Source organism: Giraffa tippelskirchi, chromosome X (genome assembly GCF_054371585.1).
Source record: "Giraffa tippelskirchi isolate mGirTip1 chromosome X, T2T-mGirTip1v1.2.pri, whole genome shotgun sequence".
NCBI lineage: Eukaryota > Metazoa > Chordata > Mammalia > Artiodactyla > Giraffidae > Giraffa > Giraffa tippelskirchi.
This window is the reverse complement of record NC_137289.1, coordinates 17,464,858-17,482,456: the sequence shown is the minus strand read 5'-3', so window position 1 is coordinate 17,482,456 and position 17,599 is coordinate 17,464,858. Positions and strand designations below refer to the sequence as shown.

The following is a 17,599-nucleotide window of genomic DNA, read 5'->3' as shown; positions in this document are numbered from 1 at the left end:
TAGTGGCTCAGCGGTAAAGAATTTGCCTGCCAATGCAGGAGATGTGGGTTCGATCCCCGGGTCAGGAAGATCCCCTGGAGAAGGGAATGGTAACCCACTCCAGTATTCTTGCCTAGCGAATTCCATGGACAGAGGAGCCTGGTGGCCTATAGTCCACAGGGTTGGAAAGAGTCAGATATGACTTAGCGACTAAACAACAAAAACAAATGTTATTGTTAAATGCAGTAAACATGATTTTAAGATTTCAAATAGGTACTGACAAAAAACTTTTCTTTTGGTGTAAGATTCTCTCAGCATTTTATATATGCTTAAGAGTGAGCATTTTATAAAGACACACTTGATACACAAATGTGTTGGCAGGAAAACACAAGAATGACAGACAATGGAGATTTTTGCAGCAAAATAAAATGACTCTTTACTCAGAACCCTTGCTTATGGGCAAGACTCAAGATGATATGAGCATCTTCTGAGATAGGTTAAGATGATATTTTTTTCTGAGAGTCATTTTCTTTGCCGAGTTCAAGTAGAAGCAGAGAAATTTTGAAAGGTGGGCCTGAAGGTCAAAATCCAGAGTGGAGAATGGATTCTCTTCGAGGCTGGACGAGGTTTACATATCTGACCAGAGGGAAAAAGAAAAGAAAGGTTTGTTAGTGAAGATGCTGTTTTCACAGCAAGTGGATCCTCACCCCATACTGAGGTCGGCCTGGGACCCTCAGCAGCAGCCCCCCCACCCCAAGTTGCTGCCATACTGGTGCTCTTACAAATGCTCCCCAACCTCTAAATGGGTCGAAGCTGCCTCTCAATTTCAAACAGAGCTTCTCAAGGAAAGAAAAACCAAGGCCTTTTGGTTTTGGAAACACAAGTTGAGGGACTAATTCCAAAAAATTCACCAACCCTCTGTCCTAAATTTGAGAAGGCAATGGCAACACACTCCAGTATCCTTGCCTGGAGAATTCCATGTACAGAGGAGCCTGGCGGGGTCCAGTCCATGGGGTTGCAAGAGTTGAACATGGCTTAGCAACTACACTACCACCACCACCACTGCCCTAAATCATCTGTGTGCTGCAGAGCAGCCAGTGGATCAGGAGTGCAGAGGAGTCCACTGTTTGAAATGAACCTACTCTGTATATCTAGCATGAAATGCAGGACTTCACAATTGGTCATGTCGTGAATGCTCTCAAAACTAACTTAATGGGGGGCTCTTCAACCTAGTTTTAGACCCACCACTGTCTTCTCCCTCACCTCCAAAGTTACATGGTGCCAAGCCCTGGCACTGCTGGAAACAGAGGAGGGTTGAAGGTCAACTACCTTTCAAACGAAGTGGAAAAGGGAGAGGGCCTTACCTGATGGAACAGGCACAGATTCGCTTCTGTTTTTGTTGTCTATAGGTGGCTGGTGACCCAGGCAGGATGTCATGGAGCCTCTCGGCTGGTGTTTTGGGCTCTCAGGAGGGAAACTGGACACAGGTGGTTCCGTCTCTCTTGAGAAGTCGATAATTTGGTCGCACACCCACTTGTGTACCCCTGAATGTGAACTCTCGGAAGGTCCCATGGTGCTGCTGGTTTCCGCCTTTCCAGTTTTTGCTGCTCGGTTCGTTGGTCTTTTGGTGGAGGATCTGGAAAGAGATATTTGGTTATAATCCTGATTATCCCCAAACCAAGGCTTTGCCTGACAGAAGCTTTATTATTTTAATACACTAGAACTCAAATTCAGAGGATAATTGTGGTCCACAAAACTGATGACAGTTAAATAACTGAAGATGTTTAGAAGAGTTTAACCTTCAAGTCAAATTTAGCTAGATCATGGATTATCTGAGCTGTTTGGTCTCTGGGATTTAAAAAAAAAATCAGTTTCCCCTTCTGAAATGGTGGTATTTATGGCAGAAATTGTGATGTCACTTTCAAGGTTACACTATAAAATGGCTCCCAGATAGATATCTTTCCTCAGTGGCAAGTAACACTCTTTTTCAGGCAATCACCCAACGAGCCTTCCTTTCTAAGAATTTGGTCCTATTCTTCTGACTTTACCTCTGACCCTGTTTCCCAAATGTACAATGAGGACTTTAGTATCATACCCAGAGTTGCAATGGGAATTTAGATAGATAAAATGTCTGTTACACTGCAGTCACTCAACGTCCCCTTCCCTGATTGTATGAGACAACACTAACCAGTGTGAATAAAAACTCAGAATGGAATCAGGTATATCTGGGTTGAATTTACATTCTGCCCTTGAACTGTGGGATGCTGGGTTGAATAAGGCTCATAATCTCTCCATTCTTCAGTTTTCTTTCATTAAAAAATAATTTTATTTGTTTATTTTTTAGATGTGCTGGATCTCTGTTGCTACACAGGCTTTTCTCTAGTTGTGGTAAGCAAGGGCCACACAGTAGTAGTTGTGACAAGTGGGGCTCATTAGTTGTGGCTTCCAGGCTCTAGAGCACAGGCTCAATAATTGTGGTGCGTGGGCTTAGTTGTTCCATGGTAGGTGGGATCTTGCTGGATCAAGGATCAAACCCATGTCTCCTGCACTGGCAGGTAGATTCTTCACCACTAACCCACCAGGGAAGCCCAGGCCTCAGTCTTCTAGTCTGTAAGAATGGGGATGCTCATCCTTACTGAGTTTGTTCCTATAAGTAGAGAGCTTGACATAGTGTTTGGGACAAACTAAGAGTTCAGTCAGTAATCTTGTACATCATTCTAAAGATGCCAATCATAACCCCTTCCAGGTGTATTCTGATGAACTCACTGAGTGACTCACCTGGTACGCTTTGTCTGATTCAAAGGGTCTTTCCCTCTTTTGTGTCTGAAGGTTTTCATGTCAGTATTTAAAAATGCTTTTGTTTCTCTATGGATGTGGCTAGAAGTCACATCTGAAAACTTGCTACTGTTCTTCACATTTTTAAAATGTGTTTTTGCTTTTGGGGATGAATCCATGCCATTTATAGTAGCTAGAGGGAAAAAAAAGCAGCAAGATTAAAATCGGAGTTTCAACAATAAAGACAAGCAAAGTGAAGGCTGTGAGCCTGCCAGTCTGGGCAAGGGATGTCTACCTTAAGACAGGAGTTGTCTGGAGGCAGGACTCTGGGGAGGCAGGGTCAGGGCAAAAGCCCACTGTGCCCTGAGAGCACAAAGGGCCACCTTTAAGGAACATGCCCTCTCTCCTCTGCCAGCAAATAATGATGGCTAGAGAGCAGGACAGTTCCATGCTTCTTGTTCCTCTTTTTGATGACCCTCTCATTTTAGTCTCACCTCTGACCTTAACCTTTCTCAATGCCCTAAGGTACAGCCTACCCCTCTGCTGCTCCTGCTGCTCTGTTCTAGTGACATTCTGGCCTAACTTCTTTTAGTGCAACCAGCTTGTGGCAGCACCACCATCTGCTCATGTCTGGCTCCCCATTGGCTGAGGTTCCTCGAGGCATGTGCCTGATACCCGCTAAGGCATACAGGGTAGACAAATTGTGTTTTCTCAAATGCCATTACTGTGGTTCATACTCACCAGGGAATGAGACTCAACAATGTACCTTAGGGGCACTCATAGAACAACAGGATCCTCATTGTCTCTCTGTGAGGCAGGCAGTGGCATTCTACCTGTGGTCAGTCATGAATGCCACACGGGGTCCTGAACTGTGACATGCCAGTAAGCCTCACACTGAGCTGAGAAAGAGCTGCCATCTACAGTCTCTCAGCACAAAACAAAAGAACAGCTGTCGCAGCAGCTAATATTTATTGAGAGTTTACTATGTGTCAAGCAGCATTCTTAGTACTACGGGATCTCACTGCAATCTCATGCCCACCCCAGGAGAACAATATTCGCTTCCCGTTTTTCAGACAGGAAAACTGAACACAGAGAGGTTAAGTAACTTGCTCAAAGTCAAACAGCTCACAAGCAGAGGAAGTCTGGATGAACCTAGACAGTCTAGCTCCTAAATGGTGACGAATAGAACTCAAAAGGCAAGCAAACCTGATGGACGCATGTCATCAAAGGAATCATTGTCACTTCCTGACTCGTTCTCATCATCTGCCTCATCCTCCTCATATGCATCACTGCTCAATGTTTCTGCAGCCTACAATGAGAGAAGAAAGTCATGATTGCATCTAACATCCAATCATCCTGACAGTTATTTCAGAGAAGACAGATTTCATGCCTGGATTGATTGGTAACTTTTGTCGTTTCAGTTAAAAGGTAAAAAAAGAAACCTAACCTCTTTAGCCCCAAGAATCTTTCAGCTATGGAAAGACAGCCAAAAATGAAAGTCTTCCCTGAATGGGAGCCAAGGTACAACAGCTCTGGGATGGTGTAAAGGCTCTGCCTCCTTGGAGCCCTAAGCCCAGGTGATGCCATGGCTAAAATGTTCTTGGCTGCTGCTTGAGGCAGGACTTCTCAAGCTCTCTGAGAGGGTGACTGCCATCACTTTTCAGAAATGACATTTCTATTCTAAATTTTCATAATGATGTGAATGACCACAACTAGGCAATTTTAAATAGGCAAAATATCAGTTTTGTGTCTCAGATGGTAAAGAACACAGAATCTGGGGATAAAAAGACCTGTTGTTTAGTTGCTAAGTTGTGTCCGACTCTTTCACAACCCCAGGACTGTAGCCTGCCAGGCTCCTCTGTCTTTGGGATTCTCCAGGCAAGAATACTGGAGTGAGTTGCCATTTCCTCCGGGCGATCTTCCTCACCCAGGGGTTGAACCCATCTCCTGCATTGGCAGGCAGATTCTTTACCAGTGAGCCACCAGGGGAGCCCCCAAAATGATCTGAGAAGCATGCAAACCATCAAAAGACAAGACACTGGGGGGAGAGATAAACAAATACTTATGAGAGACTCTGAAAGCACTAGCCATAAGGGAAAAACAATGCTAAATTTGAGTTCATTAAAATAAGCTTCAGTTCATCAAAGGACATTATGAGAGTGTGAGGCAAACTACAGCCTAGGGGCTGATACCTGCAATACAGATATCCAAGAGGCTCAGAAACAGAACTTGTCAACTCTCCCACAGATCAGTAGGAAAAATGCAGGTGACTGAATAGAAACAGGGGCAAAGGACTTGAAAAGACTCTTCACCAAAGTGAATCTCCAAATGGCCAATAAGGGACTCAACTCCATTAGTCATCCAAAAATATTGATAAATTCTACAATGTGAAAAATCAAGAACATCTATGTAGCAGCAAACAGCAATAAGAAGAGATAAGCCACAAACTGAGAGAAGGTATCTGCAACACATACAAGCAAGAAAGGAGAAGTATCTAGAACATTTAAAGAACTACTAATGAGTAAGAAAAAGATAAGTCAGCCAGAAAGTTTGGGGCAAAAGACTAAACAAGCATTCCACACAAGAAAAAACATGAAAGCTAACTAAAGATGGGAAAACATGCTCAACCTTTTTAATAATCAGGGAAATGTGAAATGTTATTTCATTAGCACCAGAGACCGGCAAAAATTAAAAAGTTGGCAAGAATGTAAAACAACAGGAATTCTTATACACTGCTGGTAGGAGCACACAGACTACCTTTGAGGCATTCAAATCTGGCTTTCTTGTCCGCTTCATAATTTCCTCAATTCTCTATTTTTTAAAAAAATAAAATTCAAACATGAAAACATTAAAAACAAAACACTGGTCCTGAAGAAGTTGATTATTTCTGTGTTCCAGAAGCAGATAATACTGCTGTCTGTGCCAAAGTCAATGCAAGATGTTGGGCCAGCAGCTGGGTGGGCACTTTCCTCCAAGCCCAGCTTCACAGTCGGTCATCTAGAAAACACTCTGAATGGTGACAGGTGTACTTGTTACCCTAATGCAGAAATCCAAATGACTTCTCACTCCTGATTTTGCCACCGTGGAAATTTATTACTAGACTAAGCACATATTATTGCAAACCAATCAGAACTTGTGAACATGATTTTTGTCTAAACAGACCATGAGTGAAGCTGATGTTAATAAAAAGAATGCATCTCAACGATGCAATGCTGTCACAGGTTTTGTTACTAGAAGGAGCACACACAGGAAGGCTACGAGTTCCCCTCCTCCTTGAAGGTAAGGAGAGCTCTAGCTCTCTGGCCTCCTCAAGGTGACTGATCTCCTGACGGAGAAGCTGGGAAGTCTCTCAGCCTGGTCTGGGGTCTTCCTTGCTCCCAGATGAGACATGTGGGTTGCACAAATTGCAGTCCAAACTTACAAAGAGCCTGCACCTTGGCCTGTCTGAGAAGCCTCCACCTTCTGCTTCTTCAAGCTTAGTTGCTGTAATTTCCAGCCCAGTTTAGAAAAAACTCAAACTTCTACCAACCCCTACCATGACCCAAGGGATTCTGTTCAAAGGAGCTTTGTTCCCAGCGGTTTGCTGTAGAGAGACATCCCTGTGATGGTCATCAGTGGTCCACAAGGAAGAGCTATGGTTATTAAGAGGAGCCCATTCTAGGGAGAAGGGGTCAGATCCTAAGATGAGAGAGTACAGAGGAAAAACAATCCCAGCTAGCATATCACTTGTCATTTTTAAAAACAGAGTTTGGAATCATGTGCCCAACATTGTTTTAAACAAAGAATCAAATCCCCCCAACATAGAGGAGGCATACCTTTTTTCTTTCTAATCTCTCCTGCAGATTCTGTAACATAATCCTCTCATACTCCTTCTTGCGTTTGTCAGCCTCCTCCTGAGCTTTTATTTTGGCATCACTTTTCTAGGAAATTTGTATAAAAATGTCATTTAATCTCAATATACCTGAATGATAACAGTGCGACAGTAAGATGTTATCCAAAATAAAATGTAACCTTTGGATTGAGAGTACTCATATATATAACATTCATGAATCATCAGTTTTCAAAGTATTAACAAAAATGTACAGAACTAGGCTAACTATTATGGCTAGGGATTTAGAAGGCATGTTAATCCCCTTCAGGACCTCAAGGTTGTCAGACCACTGTCACATTTTGAAATATGTGACTGTGTAGTCTTCCACTGACACAGGTACCAGGAGCCAAGTCTTACACCTCAAAAACACCAAGAGGATTCTTAAAGGTACTTTCTCAAGGAATGCAAATGCATACAGTCATTTATGAAACGTATAACTGATTTTGATAAATGATACACTAAAACTTACATAAATTAGGCTATAATAATAACTTAAGCTGAATATTGTCTGAGCTCAGTTTGGGGATTTATTTACTAGGTGATTTAAACTTACACTAGTGAGACATTCTAATTTGTGGATTTGCTGAGGCATTCATAATTTTCAACTGATCTGTTAGGGGGCTGGTGCAGGTATGTCACCACAGAATGCAGGATTGGGAAAATTCACACAGGATATTTAATCTCTGTGAGCAATTTGGATTTCTTGAAACCAACCTGTAATATTATTTATGTAGATAAACTGCTGCTAAGTCACGTCAGTCGTGTCCGACTCTGTGCGACCCCATAGACGGCAGCCCACCAGGCTCCCTCGTCCCTGGGATTCTCCAGGCAAGAACACTGGAGGGGGCTGCCATTTCCTTCTCCAGTGCATGAAAGGGAAAAGTGAAAGTGAAGTTGCTCAGTCGTGTCCGACTCTTAGCGACCCCATGGACTGTAGCCTACCAGGCTCCTCCGTCCATGGGATTTTCCAGGCAAGAGTACTGGAGTGGGGTGCCATTGCCTTCTCCGATGTAGATAAACTAGAGGACTGCTAATCTGTAATTTGCTGCTTTCTGCTTTTGTTTCACTTGGAAAACATTCTAGGATTCTACTAATGGTAATGGAGGACTGACAGCAACACTGGGTAAAAGCTAGACTGTAATGTAAAAATGCAACCAGAGCACGCAGCATCTGGTCATTTTCTTTCTTGGATAAACAGACTTTTGCTTTGAGTTTCTACCGAATTTTACAATCTGGTTCTCAAGGAGAGCCAGCAAACCTGGAGTCCTACTTTTTGGTCTTCTTGTTCCTGACTTTCTCTCTTCTTCATCTCCTTCGGCTGTTGCCCATCTCCTAATTTTGAGAACTCGTCTTCTTGACCTTCATCCACTTTCTTTGCTACATCCTTCATTTTCCTGATGAAAATGAAATTAAATAATAATTCTTTTTATGTGCAGTTTTATAGTGAAGCTGCTTGTGTATAGTAATACAATTTATATTTACACCAGATTCCCTACATTTTCTTTGTTATTCCACAGGATGTGCATAATTTCACCAATTTAAATAGGGAGAACTAGCCCTTGGGAGAAGAAAAAGATTTTTATCAAGTAGTGGGCTACTTTGCATCTTAAAACACAAATGTGCACATACACACATACATATAATCACTCCTTCTTAACTGCGCTAGATGTATGCTCACACCTGATTTCACATAGGGGTGTGACAGAGGGAATTTACAGTAGGGTCTGGTGGTGCTCAGAGGAGAAAAGTCCAATCAAAATGACTGGTATTCAGGGCTTTTAAAATGTGAAACTAGCTCTGTTTACATGAACTAATAAATAATATTCTTCAAGTTATAGGGGTTTTTTTGCTATTAAAAATGTCTCTTCCTTTCTCCCAAACCCATATAAGGTACATGGAAAGGATATGATTGTGATTCAAAAATAATAGTTAAAAACAACGTCAGTTATTATTCTTTGCAGGTAGTGGACAGAGGTTTACATTATAGGGACCCAAATCAAATGGGCTTCGAGATCAAAGATCAAGAAACCTTTAGACTGAAGTAGCCCACAACTGCATGTGACATTTGCAGCCCACAGGTCATTGGAAACCCAGTAAAACATAAGGAAGTAGTATCCTTTCCAGGCTTACAAATTTTGGGGGGTAACTTTTTCATTTCAAACCTACAAAAAAGTTTCAAGCAAAGTTGCTTTACCAGTTACTATCTCTGTGTGTGTGTATATGTTATTTTTTATGAACTGTTTAAGGACTAAATTCTGAACTGAAAAAAATTATATAAAGACTGTCACTGGTAGAAGAACACATCAAAAGGTAAACTGCTTGTGATTATGAATGACTTTGTTTTTTGCTTCTTGTGTTTTTTAGTTTCCTATTACACACACATGTTAACTTTTAAGAAAGAACTGTCATTTAAAAAACTTTTAAAAAGAAGATTGTCACTGGGACAAATGGCAAATTGAATTGTATGTTGACCCTGGGTTAGAAAATAAAATAATAAATTTCCCGATTTTAGTTATTAATACCCTGGTTACATCAGAGAATGCTTTTCTTCTTAGGAAGTATACGGGGAAGTATTTAGGAGGAAAGGGTCATGATGTATGCAACTTATTCATAAACAGGTTTACAAATTCTAAAGCTATAAAGGACTTTTGAAATAAAGAAAGGGGCTGACACCAGTGAATGCCAACAGAAACAGTCTTGTGTGATCACTCAGGTGCTACTGCTGACAGTTAGGCCCTTGACGTGAGTGCAGATCTCTTTATGCATCTTTACAGCACACCTCAAGAGCACATGACACACAGAGACAAAAGAGGAACATACACTCATCTACACTAGTGTCCCGTCTGCTTGAAATGTTTGTTTAGAAGGCAACGAGTCATTTCTGATTCACACTGAAGAAAAAGTCAATTACTCTTTGAGAATTTATATACATCTAACTTAAAGTATGACTTTCAGAATTTGGGTCCTAACCAAGATTTACTGTATAGAAAGGATGATTCTGTGCCAACCTTTGTTCCATCTCTTTTTGTAGTCTTTCTTCTTTTTCTTTTTGCTCACGAGCAAGGCGTCGTTTTTCTGCCAAAATTTTTGTTGCCTCCTCAGCATTCTTAGGTCCTGGTGTGCCTTTATTACCAGACTCTAGTTTAAATTAACATGCAAAACAGTTAAGTTTAGGGAACTTACTGCCTCTATGTCCAACAAAGAGGTGCAAGACAATGTGCAATGTTAAAAAAAAAACAACCAACAACAGTATATCCACGATATAAAATGTATAAATAAACTGTAAGTGATTTATGTGACAGCTTTCGTTCAAAAGCCCAATTCCTATGCCATCATGGTCACCCCAAGCCACCAACAACAGAAGTACCATTTTGTTAACTTTTAACAACTACTTGTCCCCAAAAGAAATAATGTGTTCCTGCTTTGGTTTAGCTGTTTTGAGATACCTGACTAATTGCCTCTATGGAAAAAAAGATTAAGATATACTGAATATGGAGGAAGATAAGCTTATGCTCAGTCCACATGAGGTATAAATCTTTTTCTTTCTTTTTTGGCCATGCCACACAGCTTGGGGGATCTCAGTTCCCCAACCAGGGAATGAACCCAGCAGTGAGAGCACCAAGTCTTTAACCACTGGACTGCCAGGGAATTCCCTGAAGTGTACAAATCTTACATCGATTAAACAAAAATACGTCCTGCATACATTCTGAAAATTGTGCATCATTTTTACTAAATAAATATTATTTCGCTAAGTGTTGATAACAGTATGTTAATATATTTGGTTGATCATAAAGTGGCTAACTGTGGATAACCAAAGAAACCAAGACTATCAGTAAAATAAGGTGACCACATGGAGGCATAGTATTTTAGTTCATGTGACAAATTTGTTTTAAATAAGTTAGGATTTATTTAATAATTTATTAAATTATTTAATAATTAAACTATATAAATTATAAATTGTATTAAAATATAAATTATATAAATTATTAAATAAATAAATAGGATTTATCTAATAATCCTCATTAGAAAATGAGGATTTTAAGAAATCAGGAATAAATAATTTGTAATAAAAGGACTGTTTCTGTTACAAAGAATTCACTGTGGAATTCCTTCAAAAAGCAAAATTCATGAGTGTATTTAAAATTAAGTAATGCAGGTGGATCATAGAAAAAGCAAGGGAATTCCAGAAAAACACCTACTTCTGCTTCACTGACCATGCTAAAGCCGCTGACTGTCTGAATCACAACAAACTGTGGAAAATTCTTGTAAATCAGTTATATTTCAATTAAAAAAAAAACAGAGACAGACTCCCAGACATAGAAAACAAACTTATGGTTACCAAAGGGGAAGGCAAGGGGCAAGCTGTGCGGCATGGCCAAAAAAGAAAAATAAAAGATTTGTACCTCACTTGGACTAAGCGTAAGAACAGGGAATTATATTCAGTATCCTATAATAACCTATAATGGAAAAGAATATCTATATATGTGTATCTGAATCACTCTGCTGTTCACCATAAAGTAACACAAAATTTTAAATCAATTAAAAAAAAAGAATGCATGTGATAGTCAAAATACCAGTATGATATTTTTTGGAACCCACATACTGACCTGACACATGTTATGTTCTATGTATGGAAACCACCCTACAGCTCCTGATGGAAACCTGCTCAGCCACAAATGGCTGGATATGCTCTCTCCAAGGATGGAAAATACCTAAGGGTCATTCACTATCAGAGCTGGAAGGAACTGCAGGGACCACCTAGAGCATGGCATTCATCCAACCCATCTGTACACACTAAACATCAGTTCCAAAAATGGGGCTAAGTAAGAAGTTGCGGCAAGAAAAAACAAGCATTGTGCCAGTGTGACTGGGGCAATGCTCTTTATTTTAAAGAAAGTTTGCTTCCTAAAGTTCTCTGAACTGGGGAATAAAATGACAATGACAGTTCCCAAACTACCTTGACATTTTCTGGTTGCTGACATGAACTTGTTAGTGAAGGAACTCACCTTCACAGATCATATCCTTTTGGCTTGCAGCCTCAGAGTTGTTAATGGTGTTAGAAACGGCTTTGCTTTTCATTCCCATAGAACCTAATGCATTTTGTGCAAATACGCTATGCTGCACAGGAATTACTTTATAGGAAAAACAAAACTGTGTCGACTGTTTTGGCGTGCCAGGTAAAGGTGACGGGGGGCAATTCTTTTGAATTTGCCTGCTGGGAAAAAGTAACAGTTAATGGAGGAAGTCTGGTATGGCTTTATAATACATATGTGCTGATTTTTACTGTACCATTTCACACACTATAATGTCTTGATGTTATATTTTGTAATAGAGAAAGATAAATCCATTTTTAAAGGCTTTTCCCTTTATATTTTCGTTACCATGCGTACTACATTATTTATGAAACACTGATGCGAGGTTTATCCTGGTAAAACATATATTAGGAACAGCTGCAAATAAGCTACTTACCTAGCACTGATGGGAGATGGTGGACGCCACCTTCTTATAGGAGATGACGACCGTCTATAACATGGTATCTGCGATGGTGATATGCGCTTCTTGGTAGTAGGGTTTGAGGCCTGTTCGTCCATTTCTGATTTCTGAACAAATCAATACAATCATATAAAAAAACTACTAGTATTACCTTTTGTGGCTGCCTTTTCAAAAGAAAAAAATTCTGAATAAAATGCTCCTAAAATCCCAATTTTCCTTTCATGCATGAGACTTAGGTACAGACATTCATTCTTCCAGACTAATATTTTATATTATACAATTCAAATAATTTAAAACAATTCTTTTACTTCAAAACTTAATTTTATTTTTAAATCCTAATTGAGCTCTGCAATAGTTCTCAAAAGCATTCCTTCAGAGTTTAGAAACATAATTCATATAAACCGCTATATTTTGTCCCTTCTATTAAAATTATCTAATATTCCAGCTTTGGGGGGAAACTCTGGGACAATGAATATCAGATAATTTTAAATCATTAAAGTGAATATATTTTATCATAGAACGCTGTATGTTGTGAAATCTGACCCATCATCATCTATACAACAAAAAATACAGATTTTAATAGAAAATCTGTCAATGAAAGGCACTTGTCGAACCTGTAGAGAATCTTTTCACTTTACCTTGGAAGATATTTCCATGGTCACCTCATGGGAGGCCTCCAGGGGTGCCTCCACACTTGCCTCAGAAGGCCCTTTCGTGCTCTCCTTGGGGAGCACCTCCACACTCTCCTCTGGGAGTGCATCAAGGCTTGCCTCTGAGAATGCTTCTGCACTCTCCTCGGGGGATGTTTCCACACTCTCCTCGGGGAGTGTTTCCAGGCTCGCCTCGGGAGATATGTCCACACTAGCTTCAGATGATGCTTCCGTGCTCAACTCCTGGGACGAGTCCATGCTCACCTCAGGAGATGGGTTCACACTCACATCTGAAGATGAGTCCACGCTCATCTCCAGGGATGAATCCACATGCGCTTCAAGGGATAGGTCCTCACTCGTCTCAGGTGATGTCTCCACATTCACAGAGGGTCCTTCCACGTTCACTTCTGGTTGTGCTTCCACACTCACCTTGGGGTGTTCTTCTGTGCTTACCCCTGGGAGTGCATCCACATTCACCTTGGGGGGTGCTTCCATGCTCACCTCTGGGAGTGCATCCACGCCCAACTCGGGGTGTTCTTTCATGCTCTCCTCAGGGAGTGCTTCCACATTCACCTCAGAGTGTTCTTTCATGCTCATCTCCAGGCGTGCTTCCACGATCACCTCAGAGTGTTCTTTCATGTTCGCCTCCGGGACTGCTTCCACACTCACCTTGGGGTGTTCTTTCATGCTCACCTCCAGGAGTGCTTCCACGTTCACATCAGAGTGTTCTTTCACGTTCACCTCCGGGAGTGCTTCCACACTCACCTCGGGGTGTTCCTTCATGCTCTCCTCCGGGAGTGCTTCCACATTCACCTCAGGGTGTTCTTTCATGCTCACCTCCAGGAGTGCTTCCACGTTCACATCAGAGTGTTCTTTCACGTTCACCTCCGGGAGTGCTTCCACACTCACCTTGGGGTGTTCCTTCATGCTCACCTCCAGGAGTGCTTCCACGTTCACATCAGAGTGTTCTTTCATGTTCGCCTCCAGGAGTGCTTCCACACTCATCTTGGGGTGTTCTTTCATGCTCTCTTCTGGGAACACTTCCACACTCACTTCAGGGGGTGCTTCCACATTCACTTCAGGGGGTGCTTCCATGTTCACCTTGGGGGATTCACCCAAGCTTGCCTTGGTGAGTGCTTCAACGCTCACCTCAGGGGGCACTTCCACACTTGCCTTGGGGGCCACACCCACACTAGTCTTAGAAGGTATTTCTACTTTCTCCTGGAAAGGCATCACCGCTGTTGACTTGTGAGGCACTATGGTACTCTTCAATTCATCACTGCTATGCCCAAGCAGGGGCGTGTTTACAGACTGGATTACACTGTGGATGCCTGTGGATAAATGAGAACAGAGAGTGAAATTCCACACAGGTAGAAATTTGACAAGACGGAAATGTACCATTAGCGGTATAAAAACAAAAACAGAGTCAATTATTAGGAAATCACAGGGATTACACACCATATAGAAATGTTTAGTGAAATGGATCACAGACACAAGACAGAAATATCTCAAAGTTGGTACTTCAGAGGCACCACCAAGAGAGAGGTACTGTGAAAGCAACAGAGCTCTCTAGATGAAAATAAGATGCTTCTACAAAGCTGATGTCTGCAATAAGCATTTCTATTTTAATCACACTATAGCTCAGAATGATTTTCATAGACAATTACAAAACCTTGGACACTTATAAAAAGTAATCTAAACAAAGTCACCAGGGCCAAGGATTTTGCCATTACAGGTGATTACATAAGACACTCTATATATGATTGTTTTAAAATAGAGTATAAACAAGAGCATTTTCTCACCCATACTAAAAACTGTAGTAAGACAGTAATCAGAATTAGAGGAGGAAATGGCAATCACTCAGTATTCTTGCCTGGAAAATTCCATGGACAGAGGAGCCCCGTGGGCTGCAGTCTATGGGTCGCAAAGGGTCAGACATGACTGAATGACTAACACACAGTAATCAGAATGGGCTGGATCTCCAAGGTCTCTTCCAGTTTTAACAGTCTAAATATTTTTAGCCTGAGAAATGGAAAAAAATTATAATATCTGGTACTAGTTAGATGGAGGAAAGTGACAATGCCAATGTTGGGAACTAGGCTGGTGGAAGTATGGATTGGCACATGCTCCATGGGAAGCATTTTGGCAATAGTGTATCAAAAGCCACTCTGAAAAGTACATACTCTTTGTTTCAACAATTTCACTTTTAGGTTATCCTTAAGAGAAAATTATATTAAAAAGTGAATATGTATGTGGTTACTTAATACAGCATTGTTTATAATACTGAAACAACTGAAAATATAATCTAAATAGTCACCACAAAATATGGACTATACTAAGGCAAGTCATTAAGAGTAATAATATGCAATTTTTGGACACAGAAACTGGCATATTTTGAGCCTAAACAAAAGCAGGTTGTGATTGCACTTTATTAAAAATACGTAAATGCAAAGAAAAATATTCAGTTATCAGTGAGTATTGGGATAATAGGAAATTACATTAAAATGTTTTACACTAAACATTTATTGGTTTAAATATTTATTACTTTAAAATAAACTTTTTTAGTGGGCCTCACCATGCAGCTTGTGGGATCTTGATTCCCTGACCAAGGATCGAACCCGGAGCCTGGGCAGTGAGAGTGCAGTATCCTAACCACTGGACCACCAGGGAAGTCCCTAAACATTTTTAAAAAGGCATCTGATGGTGGCTTTCTTAAGACTTGGTAAATACACCAAAAAGACTTGGCTATTTTTCAGTTCTTCACTATTGGCAGAGAAAGCATTTTACTTACATACCTGTATGTGCCTAATCACTTATTTAACACTGACAGTTTGTGCTACAGAAAATAAAACTATAACAACTAGATTTCAAAAGAAGAGAAGCGAAAAGCAAAGGAGAAAAGGAAAGATACTCCCATCTGAATGCAGAGTGCCAAAGAATAGCAAGGAGAGATAAGAAAGCCTTCCTCAGCGATCAATGCAAAGAAATAGAGGAAAACAACAGAATGGGAAAGACCAGAGATCTCTTCAAGAAAATTAGAGATACCAAGGGAACATTTCATGCAAAGATGGGCTCGATAACAGAAAGAAATGGGATGGACCTAACAGAAGCAGAAGATATTAAGAAGAGGTGGCAAGAACACAGAGAAGAACTGTACAAAAAAGATCTTCATGACCCAGATAATCAAGATGATGTGATCACTCACCTAGAGTCAGACATCCTGGAATGTGAAGTCAAGTGGGCCTTAGAAAGCATCACTATGAACAAAGCTAGTGGAGGTGAAGGAATTCCAGTTGAGCTATTTCAAATCCTGAAAGATGATGCTGTGAAAGTGCTGCACTCAGTATGTCAGCAAATTTGGAAAACTCAGCAGTGGCCACAGGACTTGGAAAAGGTCAGTTTTTATTCCAATCCCAAAGAAAGGCAATGCCAAAGAATGCTCGAACTACCGCACAATTGCACTCATTTCACACGCTAGTAAAGTAATGCTCAAAACTCTCCAAGCCAGGCTTCAGCAATATGTGAACCGTGAACTTCCAGATGTTCAAGCTGGTTTTAGAAAAGGTAGAGGAACCAGAGATCAAATTGCCAATATCCGCTGGATCATCAAAAAATCAAGAAAGTTCCAGAAAAACATTTATTTCTGCTTTATTGACTAGGCCAAAGCCTTTGACCGTGTGGATCACAATAAACTGTGGAAAATTCTGAAAGAGATGGGAATACCAGACCATCTGACCTGTCTCTTGAGAAACCTGTATGCAGGTCAGGAATCAACAGTTAGAACTGGACATGGAACAACAGACTGGTTCCAAATAGGAAAAGGAGTACGTCAAGGCTGTATACTGTCACCCTGCTTATTTAACTTCTATGCAGAGTACATCATGAGAAACGCTGGGCTGGAGGAAGCACAAGCTGGAATCAAGATTGCCGGGAGAAATATCAATAACCTCAGATATGCAGATGACACCACCCTTATGGCAGAAAGCGAAGAAGAACTAAAGAGCCTCGTGATGAAAGTGAAAGAGGAGAGTGAAAAAGTTGGCTTAAAGCTCAACATTCAGGAAACTAAGATCATGGTGTCTGGTCCCATCACTTCATGGCAAATAGATGGAGAAACAGTGGAAACAGTGGCAGGCTTTATTTTGGGGGGCTCCAAAATCACTGCAGATGGTGACTGCAGCCAAGAAATTAAAAGACGCTTACTCCTTGGAAGGAAAGTTATGACCAACCTAGATAGAATATTTAAAAGCAGAGACATTACTTTGCCAACAAAGGTCTGTCTAGTCAAGGCTACGGTTTTTCCAGTAGTCACGTATGGATGTGAGAATTGGACAATGAAGAAAGCTGAGTGCCGAAAAATTGATGCTTTTGAACTGTGGTGTTGGAGAAGACTCTTGAGAGTCCCTTGGAACGCAAGAAGATCCAACCAATCCATCCTAAAGGAGATCACTCCTGGGTGTTCATTGGAAGGACTGATGGTGAAGCTGAAACTCCAATACTTTGGCCACCTCATGCAAAGAGCTGACTCATTGGAAAAGACCCTCACGCTGGGGGCAGGAGGAGAAGGGGATGACAGAGGATGAGATGGCTGGATGGCATCACCGACTCGATGGGCATTGGTTTGGGTAGACTCCGGGAGTTGGTGATGGACAGGAAGGCCTGGCGTGCTGCGATTCACGGGGTCGCACAGAGTTGGACACGACTGAGTGACTGAACTGAACTGAACTGAATTGCTAAAGAAATTTAAGACAAACTATTGAGGTTTTTGATAGGAGTAACATATTTTAAAAAGTAATTAGAAAAAAAAAATTAGAATACTAATTAGAAAAGG

General features: G+C 40.9%; 1 protein-coding gene across 23 annotated transcripts in view; it reads right to left on the bottom strand.

Moving 5' to 3' along the window:
- Positions 1-389: 389 nt before the first annotated feature.
- MAP7D3 (MAP7 domain containing 3) overlaps positions 390-17,599 on the bottom strand; it is a 63,191-nt gene continuing 45,981 nt past the window's right edge. For 4 of the 23 annotated variants that reach the window (XM_081564960.1, XM_081564962.1, XM_081564953.1 and 1 more), the window contains 10 exons: positions 12,757-14,099; positions 12,095-12,225; positions 11,632-11,840; positions 9,634-9,763; positions 7,896-8,019; positions 6,570-6,674; positions 3,961-4,063; positions 2,758-2,947; positions 1,344-1,615; positions 390-615 (listed from right to left, as the gene is read on the bottom strand). In XM_081564960.1, the coding sequence (XP_081421086.1) occupies positions 608-615; positions 1,344-1,615; positions 2,758-2,947; positions 3,961-4,063; positions 6,570-6,674; positions 7,896-8,019; positions 9,634-9,763; positions 11,632-11,840; positions 12,095-12,225; positions 12,757-14,099 (2,615 nt within the window). In that variant the 3' untranslated portion in view covers positions 390-607. Of the gene's footprint in view, positions 616-1,343; positions 1,616-2,757; positions 2,948-3,960; positions 4,064-5,511; positions 5,566-6,569; positions 6,675-7,883; positions 8,020-9,633; positions 9,764-11,631; positions 11,841-12,094; positions 12,226-12,756; positions 14,100-17,599 lie in introns of all 23 variants that reach the window. The other 19 variants (XM_081564961.1, XM_081564963.1, XM_081564954.1 and 16 more) reach the window with 8 other exon arrangements.